Here is an 11,516-nt window from a genome sequence, read left to right on the forward strand (position 1 = left end):
GGCTGGAGTCTGATGGAACAGAACAGACAAAGATTACAGTGACTATGGACTAAAGGTGAGCATCGGCAATTATTTGTGGGAGGAATCCTGTTGAAGGGAGAGAAGTATGATCTTTTGTATTTCCTTCATTTTCCATGGGTATATTCTTCAATTTCCCTTGTTGAAATGCGTTTATGTGCTTATAGGCTTATATATTTCCAGCTCTTTCCCAATGTGAATGGGCTAGTGTGCAGGCGACTAACAGTTAGCCTTTAACCGTGGGCTGCCAATCCCATTCTCCTGTCCTCTTCACAAGGCACTCAATGAAATATACTGTCAGACTGTACCACTCGGGTCAAAACCAATAGTTAAATTTATTTACAAGATATATAAATATATCGATGCAGAAACACACAGCCCAGAAACCAGTAGGGCAATAGTTGTCTTACTCCATGCATGACTATTGCAAAATAAATAGCTTTTGAACTGGATATTACCACACCTCTCAACTCCCATAAGGTTTGGAGTATCTACCAGCCCGTTATGAACCATCCCCTTCCTTTGTCTGTATATAACTTTTCAGGCACTATTGTGTGATTGATCTTATCTCCTTTATGCTTTTTGACCTTGCTGATGTCCAGTACTGTACAGGTATTGGCTCTCTATCTTGCTTTTTCAATTTCATACATGTTAAAGTATTACAGATGAGTTCAGTTATAATGGCTTGAACTCATTCACTCCACAGCAGTAAATCTCCACTAGCTATAGAGCTCTCAGTAGCTTTCCCAGCCCACCCAGGACAGACACGTACAAACTGTAGGAAAGGAAAGGGATGAAAGTATTATATTTCTACAGCAACTTCATGACGTCCCAAAGCACTTTACAGCCAATGAAGTACTTTTGGAGGGCGGTCGCAGTTGTAATGTAGGAAACACAGCAGCCAATTTGCACACCGCAAGCTCCCACAACCGGCAGTGTGCTAATGACCAGATAATCTATTCTTGTGATGTTGGTTGAGGGATAAATATTGGCCCCAGGATACCAGGGAGAATTCCTCCGCTCTTCTTCCAATAAGGGCTGTGGGACATTTTACATCCACCTGCGATGCAGTTGGGGCCTCCCATTTAACAGCACTCGATTGTGTTGGCCTAGATTTTGGGCTCAAGTCTCTGGAATGGAGCTTGAACGCACAATTTTCTGAATTAGAGGCGAGTGTGATGCCGACTGAGCCACAGCTGACACAGTGATCACAATGTGTAGTAATGTCGCCTGTAGTGTATTGTTTATTTGAGGTCATGAGCAATGCACTACATCGCCCTAGGTCTCAGAAGTTTTCCCGAAGTATTCTTGTTCTAACTACCATTTTACTTACATAAAATTCAGCCATCCATTTATGCTTGCCTATGAGTTCTTCCAATTGCAGCTCAAATGCCTTCCTGAAAGCATTAAAAAATTGCAGAAACTGCAACATTTTCCACTTCATATAAATTGCTTATTTTTCAAAACTTTTGCAATATGTATGTGTATATATATGTGCAAGCACAAAGTAATAGTCTAAAGAAAGTTATATAGTCACTTAATCAAAGCATATCTATATCTCTCTTTGGCCTCCTTATCTCGAGAGACAATGAATAAGCGCCTGGAGGTGGTCAGTGGTTTGTGAAGCAGCGCCTGGAGTGGCTATAAAGGCCAATTCAATGAGTGGCAAGCTCTTCCACAGGTGCTGCAGAGTATTCTGCAGAGCTCTACAATGCTGCATTTTGCCAAAAAAAAACACCATTAGGTACACCTCAGTAGTGAATCTAGAATTTAACTGTGAATTGATCTGTGATCCCACTGGGAGTCAGAGAGAGCGGGACAGCATCGGCCTGGGAGGTTGATGTCTGGGAATGCAGGCACAGAACTGTGTATTAGAGGCAGTCAGGATGTACAGGAGACTGGGGCTGGAGAGTCTGGGATATATTCTGGAATTTGTAGAAGTAGATAAGACCCTGGACTCCAGCACCTTTCACCCAGGACTAATTCGGGCAGGATTATCAGATTCCTTTGAACAGATGATAGATGTGAAACGTGGAATATCAGTTGTGTACTCAGTGTAAACATACAAACAACTTCAGCCGGGCAAAGACCCTCATGTCCATCCAGCCTGTCCAAGACAATTACAGTATCTCATATATACACTCTCCACCCCACCTGAAACTACATGATCTCCTGGAAGAAGCAAACAAACAGATAAAATCCTGGCCAATTTGGGGTTTGGGTAGAAATCTGTGAAAACTCAGTGAAGTTGTGCAGGCAGTGGGGGAATCAACATTATACATGGCAGTAATCTCCCTCTCTATCTCTATAAATGTGACGTGTGTGATACATGTAACCTTTATTGGACAGGTACTGCCTGTGACACTGGTCCTTTGTTACCTTTCTCTTCTCCTCTTCAGCTTCTCTTCCTCGATCTGAATAGTTAATGCTTCTATTCTTTGCTTGCTTTCTCTGCTCGCTTTCAGCTGTCTAAGCAAATCACACAAAGTATTGTGAACATTTCAGGATTGAAAGAGGATTTCAGCACAGTGTGAGCAGAACTGGCTGGCGCTGCCTGCCCTCACGTGAGTAACACATTGGATTTGGTCACTTTTTCCACGAGCTATCTGTTAGTTCCTACGATGCCTCTTCCTTTATTAGGCAGTCAGAGCCTCTAGATCAGAACCGGCAGCCCAGTTAATTGGAGAAAGAGAGGGCAAGTTGATTCCAGATAGGCGAGCAGGCATGAATTGCTGGCTGTGATTAAGCACTGGGAATTTGCAACTGAAATTCCTCGGCCTTATTTTGGTGCTGGGGTCCTGCATAGCACGATGACGTCAGCTCACGGGTAAAGATTCTGATGCTTGCGTACATTAGCAGCATGCATCACAAAATTGAGCAGCCTCAATCCACAACTCTCTACTTGTTACCTCTTGAGAAGGACACAGATTTAATGTGATTGGCAAAAGAACCAAAGGCGACACGAGGAAAATCTTTTTACACAGCGGGTGGTTAGGAGCTGGGGTGCACTGCCTGAGAGTGTGGTGGAGGCAGATTCAATCGGGGCTTTCAAAAGGGAATTGGATAAGCACATGAAGGAAAAACATTTGCAGGGCTACAGGGAAAGGGTGGGGGAGTAGGACTAGCTCAATTGCTCTTGCTGAGAGCCAGCACAGGCTCAATGGGCCAAACGGCCTCCTTCTGAGTTGTTACCATTCAATGATTCTAAGAATGCGGTCAATCCTGTTCCATGATTTGTGCTCATCTCGAGCAGGGTGGGAGTCCAGGTATTAGTCAAGGCGCTAGGGGAGGCTAATATCAGCTTGTGGGTGCATGTATGTATCAGGCGAGGACACGATCAGGTGGTCTGCAATGAAATCGCCTGCCGACACTCACTGTCTACCATCATGCGCACTTGGTGGAGCCACAGAGCAGTAAAACTGGTGGACAGAAAAGAATCGCAATAAGGGACATCAGTACTGTGAAAGGGGAGAAGGAGTAGAATGTTTTTCTGTGCAGAGACAGAGAACAGGAACAGACACTTTGTCAGCCAAAGCAAAGCAGGCGCTTGGATTAATTCTTAAATGTAAAGGCTCAAATGATTTGTTTTGATGAGCTGGACTACAGTGCTAGTTTACTTTGTTATATTTTATTGTATCGCGATTCGGGTGGTGTGGCCTGGTTTAAATTTGGACTTCTTCCTTACCTTTCAGTCTGAGTTTCACTTTGTTCATACTGAAAGTGCAGCCGCTTCAGATTTGCTGGAATGGAAGATTGTTTGTTGGAGAGGAGACATAAACATTTGGATTAATTTACTGCCTCAAGTACTTGTATATTCTGCTCCCAGCCCCAGCTTCCTCTACCCTCTTTTAGATTCCCCCTTGAACCACAGTCCACCAGAACATCTCTTTTTCAGTTTGGCAATTGGTTGTTGTGATCCAAAACGAGATGGAGATTCGTCAGAGGGGAGATCAAAAACACAAACCTATGTTGTAGCATTTCCACGATGCAAATCCTTGGTGCGTCGATGCACTGCACCAACATTTCTTACATGCCAGAACATATGCGGACATTTAGGGATGGGCAATAAATGCTGGCCTAGCCAGCAACACCCACATCCCATGAATGAATTTTTAAAAAAGACCAGAACTAGCCACATTCAATTGGCAGTGACGCTCGGAAAAGAGTTTACATTTGTATCTCACCGTATCACATGACCAAGGCACCACGCAGCCAATGAATATCTTCTGAAGTGCGTTCATTGTTGCTCAGTTGGCAAACTCAGCAGCCAATTCATGCACAGTAAAGTTCCTCAAACACAAATAAACCAATGGTCAGATAAACTGGCCTCAGTGGCGAAACAATCTTCCCCTCCCCACCCCTTTCAGCATTCCTTCTTTGACACCCTGGTCCATTCTTCCAACACCCCCTTGCCTTCCCATACAAGGAGATGCAACACCTGCCCTTTTACCTCCTCCCTTCCCACCGTCCAGGCCGCCAAACACTCCTTGCAGGCGACGCTGAGATTTATTTGCACTTCTTTCATCTTAGTACACTGTATTTGCTGCTCATGATATGGTCTCCTCTACACTGGTGAGACCAAAAGCAAAATTGGGTGACCGCTTTGTGGCTGATTCTGCTGTTAATTTAATCACTTCAGCCTTCAGAGACCTTTTCTTTTGTTCTCCCCCTTTCCCTGCCTTTGTACCTGCTTAAAACCTGTCACATCAGTCACACTTTCCAGTTGTGATGAAAGGTCATCGAGCTGAAATGTTAACTCTGTTCTTCTCTCTCCACAGATGATGCCTGACCTGCTGAGTATATACACCAGAAAAATGTCCTGCTCTTTAAATAGTGCAATGGGATCTTTAACAGCCGTCTGAACAGGCAGACAAGGGCCTTCGTTTAATATCTCATCCAAAACCTGTCAAGGCAGCACTCAATAACGCACTGAAGTGTCTCCCTCCACATCGAAATATGATGGGGGCTTAAATTCACAACCTACTGACTCAGTTACTTCTCTGAAAGTTTTCTATATTACAACAGGGACTACACTTCAAGAAGTGCATTATTGGTTTTAAAACACTTTGGGAGGTCATGAAAGATGCTGTGGAAATGAAAGGCTTTATTTTCTTAACTCGGGCATTTTATAATGAGTTACACAGGGACACAAACTTCCCAACTGCCGTTCACCAAGTGAAAGGGCCCTTTTAGGAGACAACGATTGGCCGCACTGGGGGTTGGGGGTGGGGACCTGTCACTTGGGAAGTGCCCGCAACGATTTGATTTGAAGAACCAACTTGCTCTCACAGATAGAAACTGGCAGGTGCAGATTTGCATACCATTACTCAACGTTGCAGCATTCCTGAGATTAGTCCCGGTGCACTGATTGGGAGCGTGGGCGTCCACAAAAGACGTTAGCAATACCAGTTTATTTAGAATGTCAAAAGTGACACATTATTGAGAAATGCACCAGCTCACAAGGTGCTATAAATTCAAGCGATGAATAAGGGAAAAAAAAAAAGCTTTCCCAAGAACTGTAATCTAGGGCATCTGATAGAAAGTAAGAGTTTCAACATAATGAAATACTCCACCGATGCTGCCTGATCTGCTGGATATTTCCTGAGTACTACATGTATAAAATATGTGCATTGTTTCCGTCACTTTTACCTGATACCAAACTCTATGAACCAGTAGGTTACTTAATCGCTAACTTAAAATGTCACTCTGATTAAGGTGACCATTTGTGTGGTCTTGAATCAGAAACTCCAGTTTTGGTAGTGCCTGTCCCAGTAACTATAAAGATTGAAATTAGAATGTAAAGATCTGGAGAGAGGGCGGAGGAGTGGAGGGTGGAAGAGGGAGGGAGGGAGGAGGAGGAGGGGAGGACAGAGGAAGGGGACAGTGGAGGAAAGGAGAGTGGAGGAGGGGAGGGTGTAGGAGGGTGGGCAGAGGAGGAGAGGACGGAGAAGAGGAAGGCGGAAGGGAGGGTGGAGGAGGGGAGGCCAAAGAAAGGGGATGGAGGTGGAAGGCGGGAGGGGGAGGGCGCATGAAGGGAGGATAGAGGAGGGGAAGGTGGGGAAGTGTGGAGGAGGGCAGGGTGGAGGGGAGGGCAGATGAAGGGACGATGGAGAGGAAGGTGGGGGAGGGGGAGGTGTGGAGGGGAGGGCAGAGGAGGTGTCTTTACACCATGCGAGCGCATAGGAACAAAATGTGTTACCTCCAGTGCACTGAGGAGTATTGTGTCCAATGTCTCCGTTTCACCAGTGAGACTGCAACACAGCAGCACAAACTGGGGCCCAGAACCAGGTCCCACACACTGCATTGCCTGTGGCTATGTAGAGAGGCGACTGTGGCCCTGAATTTGTACATGTCCAGGTCACACTATAACAGGTGACGTTCACAACGTCAGATCATGTCTGCAGCACATAGCGGCAGCTGGCAGGTGACTCTCCTCACTGAAAGAAGTGAAACAAATACAATACATGTTCACTGTGCTCTAACCCACTGAGTAATTCTCAGACAATTTCCTCTTACCTTCCTTTGTATTGCAGTTCCCCTCCAGGTGAAAGATCTCCTGATTTACTATAGACAAACGGAAATGGCACAGTAATACAACAATATTCAGAAAGTTTCAAGGATAAAAGAATCAGCGCATTGATCCATAATCACAACAGACCATCCCGGGGTTCACTGAGAAACTCGAACGATCTCAAGGTAAAGGCACCACGGCCCTGATCAGGTGCTGTGTGGTGTGAATGGAATCAGTGCCCCTGCATTTGGGAGGGAACCAGTCAGCATTTCCACTCCTGATCACTGGGCACGCCCGCTGACAGGGGCACGTGCGAGGCTGTCCAAGTGAAAACCGATATGGCTTAGCTGTGCTGCTCCCCGCAGTGGAATGGCCTGTCGGCACTCACATTGACCAAAAGTAGCCACTTGCCGGGCCCGGTACTGGAGGGCACCATGAATAGCCCGGCAAGTGCCAGGAACCGAGGGGAGGAAACGAGAACGTCGACTAGATGTTTGAACAGTGAACACTCAAAGAAAGTTGGGTTTCAGCCTTCACTGACTGGCATTCTCACTCAAGTTTCTCACAGGTTAGGGTGAATTTCACCAGGCTTAGGCAGCTTGTGGGGGGGGGGGGTGGGGGGGGAGTGGTGGTGGTGGTGGGGGTGGATGGTTGGAGGAGGAGGAATTGCCCCTTGTGGTTCCACTCAAGCTTGCTTTCTGGCAAGCTAACCATGCGACAGCAACACTGGCAGCATAAGGGGACAGGATCATAAGTTGCACCATCCTACACTCTACATTGGGTGGCATCCCAGTTATTTCTGAGGAAATTAGGACTCAGTTGCACCAGGCTAATTGGACACAAGATGTACAGAGAGCAATGAACCCTTGGGAGAGTGCCTGGCTACAAGACAATGATCCATTCTAAGTGATTTCCATGGAACTGTAAACCACAAGTGCTAAGGGTGATACCGATCTCCTGACTCATCTAGCCTTTGATTACCTATGGCGGTGCTGTTTCCCCAGACATTTCTATCTTTCATCGTGTGGTTTTAACCACATTTTTTTCCCCCCATTTTTGGAACAGCTAGGCCAGCTGCAGTGGCTGGCATGTAATAATTGCTGGGGAAGGATTAACTGTTACTGTATCCTCACCGACGTTCTTGAGAAATAGGTTGCAGTCGATTACCCGAAACCTTTTAATGCCTTACCAAATATTACTGGTGATGGAGATATTGAAACCTGAAACCATTGTATAAAAGCTGGTTACGAACTGGTGTGCGTTTCTCCAAATCCACTGGAAATCTCATCAAAGGGGAAAATACATACGTACGCTCATCGAGTTCCTTTTCCATTGCTCCTCGATGTGCTTGCAACTTCTTCAGTTCTGTGTCGTTCACCCTTTTCTCTGAAATACATCGACATGTGGACATTGAGAAGCCTTTCGAGGCAATGCTGAAGAGAGAGCAATTTTCTTTCCAATTGGTATTTGGGAATTGGATTTTCTTTTTGGACATTCATCAAGGTGAGGGGCATTTTTTTCCCCTGAACATTGGAATGTTCCAGCTCACCTTACCGTCGGCACACCCCCCCCTCCCCCCGGTCTGGTAATCGTGTGAGCTAGCTGCAGATTAAGGAAGCTTTTGCACTGCGCCAACAAGGTGCTACCATCCCGACTTCAGTCCGGTGCCTCCACCGCACGAGTGCGTCATATTTCATTCATCCACAGCTGGCATTCTGTGCACGATTGCTAATGTATGACTGAATTAGGGGAAGTTTTGAGCTACAAGCCCATTGCCCACCAGGGACTGGATTGACCTCATCCCGAATTTATTGAATATCGATTGCTTAAAGGTTTGTTTTATTGGGTTTCGAGCCATGATAGTTGATCCTGCTGGATGTGGTTTTCAAGCCCGGTTTGGAGTGAGGCAGGCTATTTTTAGGGCACCTTTTCTAGCCCCTTCCCCTAGTAGGGTGAGCAGAGCTAATCCTCAAACACTGAACCATCCTTCCGCCTCCATTAAGAGTGGAGTGGTTAATTGGTAACTGCGGTTTGCCCCAACAATCAGTCGAGATGGGATTTTGGAATATTAGTTCTCTAATGGATAACGCAGAATGACACGAGTGACAAACAGCCATGAGAGGTACGGAGACAGTTCGAGGTCTCTGGCCTATCAAACGACACCAAGGTGTAGGAATTTCAAGAACAAATCAATCAGAAACTACAGGAACAAATGGTTACCCCATCAAACAACATCCACAATAACTGACAGATATTGAAATCCATCATTGCAGACAACTACCACTTCTGTAATAGGTCAGCAGTGTGCTGACGTCGCACAAGTTACTGCTCGCTCCGAAGAACTACAGCAGACAGCTGACATATTCACCGAAGCCCACAAGAGCATGGGACTTGCCCTGAACACCAGGAAGGCCAAAGACCTCTACCGACCCGCACCAAATGTTTCAAATCTAATGCCTTCAATGGAGATTCATGGTGAAGTGTTGGGAAATGGCCCTCACTTCCCATATCTTGGAAGCTATCTATCCCCAAAAGCTGACATTGATGAAGAGGTACCCCACCGAATCCAATGTGCTCGCTCAGCCTATGGAAAATTACGTATTCGAGTTTTCGAGAATCGTGATATCAGACCCAACACTAAACTCAAAAGTTTATCGGGCAGTGGTTCTCACTGTGCTTCTCTATGGTGCTGAAGCTTGGATAACTTATAAACACCATATCAAAGCCCGAGGAGACCATCAATGCTGTCCGAGAAGGATCTTGCGTGTCAAGTGGGAGGACAAAAGAACAAACATGAGCATCCTCCAAGACACAGACGTGCCAATCATAGAGGTCATGATCTCACATTAGCTGAGATGGACAGGACATGTTGTCAGAATGCGCAACTCAAGACTGCCCAAACAGATGCTCCACTCGGAGCTACGTCAGGGAGCCCATTCACATGCTGGGGGAGGGGTGGGGGAATCTTTCAAAGACAGCCTCAAAGTCTCCACAATGATCTGCTCTATCAGCATCAACACAGGGGAAGCAGATGCCCAATCGCGACCAAAATGGCGATCCATCATCAAAAATGGCGACAAGACCTTCCAATCAACAAGAGCAGCAACTGAGAGAGAACGGCGGGAGAGACTGAAAGAGTGGGCAGCTGCTCGAGCCGACAACTGATGGCCTCACTGTGGGAGAGCCTGCACGGCTACGATTGGGCTTATCAGCCATCTGAGAACCCATAGCCAACACTGACACCTCACTTCCACCTAGCCATCTACGAGGAAGAATCATCCTCAGCACAAGGGATTGCCGATGATAATGATGAGTGGGTTAAGAAACAAGAGTGTTTCCTCACAACCCACCAAGCTTACCTGTTTCCCTGTTCGCCATTAGAGACCCCTGCCCGGTTCCAAAGCCCCCCCCCCCCCCACCGCATCCAAACGCTATCACTAACCTGCCAGCTGCATGCTCCCTCCCTACTCTTGGCCTGCAGCTTCCTCCAGAGTGTCCCCACCCAACAGGGAGCCATGACTGTCGATCAGACTGGCTGCCAGTGGGGATGCATGCTTGACAGAAAGGACCCATGCCGTGACGTTGAAACGACACGGCACGTGGGGAAACCCGGACGTCTTTCCCAACCAAAACTCCTTTCCCTGTCACTCACAGAACCCAGCCCAGTCAATATCGGGGCCAAGGGTATTCCTGCTGAGATGGCACAACTGGTAGTTTTCATGCATCGCACTTTATTAGCTAGCGTTATATTACCTTCAATTAAGGTCTTGATTTTTTTCACAATTTCTCCAATTTGGGGTTCCACTTTGTTCCCTAAAACACAATTTGTTTGACATTAATCAGAAAGAGAAACCCAGACCATTGAGTGGAATCAAATCTCATGCAAGCTCAAACATGAAGGCTTTAAGACAGGGTAAATAGAGAGAAACTGTTTCCGATGGCTGAAGGGGCGATAATCAGAGGGCACAGATTGAGAGCGACTGGTGAAAGAACCAGAGGCAACACGAGGAAAAACTTCTTTTACGCGGTGAGTGGTTAGGATTTAGGATGCGGCGCCTGTTGGGGTGGAGAATACAGATTGAACAGTAGCCATCGAATACTTGGAGGCGAAAAAAAAAATTGCGGGGATAAGGGGAATGAGCGGGACTAACTGGATTGCTCTTCGATAGAGCTGGCATTGACTCGATGGGCTGAATGGCCTCCTTTTGTGCTGTAATATTCTCTAATTCTCAACATCAGCCAAGGAAATTAGAGATGGCAGATACTGCAAAACTACCGATTGTGAATCACCCTTACTGAAGCCCTGCAATATTTTATTCGTGCAGATATTACTTGCTGCAAGAGAAGGTGACATTTTGCTCACCCCTTGGCTGCGGCAGGGGCTCATACAGCGACAAACTGGTCCTACGAGCGACATGTGCTCCACTCACTGCCTCTTAAAACGCCCTCAACTTCGTGGTTGCACAGGGGTGTGTTTAGTGTGTTAGCAAGCAAGTTTTTCAGCGACAAGGCAGGTGACAGAAACAGAAGCGTTTCCCTTTCTTTGGCTGTCGTTTGCTGACAAATTAAGAGCCAGTCCCGTGCTGTGACCATTCAGTAACTGTGTGAAAATTAATTTGTGTGCGTTTAAATCAAGAGTTCCCAGTAAGGTTGCCAAATGTGGTTGGAAATATTCCCGGAGGTTACATCATACAGCCTCCAACCACCCCGCCCAGTCAAAAAGCCTCTTTCCCCCCCCCCACCCCCCCCGCCCCCTCCATCTCCAATATTTTTATAACACATAAACAAAAGTGTTCATGGAAAACAGGGGGCAAAAGACAGAATCTATTTAATGGCTTCTCCCGCACCATTACATCTGGTGTCCCGCAAGGATCTATCCTTGGCCCCCTCCTATCCCTTGTCTACCCTCAAGGCTGCCGCTTGGCAAAATCATCTGAAAACACAGCACTAGTTTCCACACGTACGCTGACAACGCCCAGCTCTGCCT

General features: G+C 46.6%; 1 protein-coding gene across 1 annotated transcript in view; it reads right to left on the reverse strand.

Moving 5' to 3' along the window:
• si:ch211-199g17.9 (uncharacterized protein LOC108180085 homolog) overlaps positions 1–10,946 on the reverse strand; it is a 32,156-nt gene extending 21,210 nt beyond the window's left edge. The window contains exons 1-8 of the mRNA XM_068024315.1: positions 10,826–10,946; positions 10,283–10,342; positions 7,841–7,915; positions 6,535–6,582; positions 3,704–3,758; positions 2,398–2,487; positions 1,352–1,415; positions 1–9 (exon numbers count right to left, since the gene is read on the reverse strand). The exon at positions 1–9 is cut by the window's left edge and continues 58 nt beyond it. Coding sequence (XP_067880416.1) covers positions 1–9; positions 1,352–1,415; positions 2,398–2,487; positions 3,704–3,758; positions 6,535–6,582; positions 7,841–7,915; positions 10,283–10,342; positions 10,826–10,946 — 522 coding nt within the window. The remainder of the gene's footprint in view (positions 10–1,351; positions 1,416–2,397; positions 2,488–3,703; positions 3,759–6,534; positions 6,583–7,840; positions 7,916–10,282; positions 10,343–10,825) is intronic.
• Positions 10,947–11,516: the final 570 nt, after the last annotated feature.

This window comes from Heterodontus francisci, chromosome 49 (assembly GCF_036365525.1).
Source record: "Heterodontus francisci isolate sHetFra1 chromosome 49, sHetFra1.hap1, whole genome shotgun sequence".
NCBI lineage: Eukaryota > Metazoa > Chordata > Chondrichthyes > Heterodontiformes > Heterodontidae > Heterodontus > Heterodontus francisci.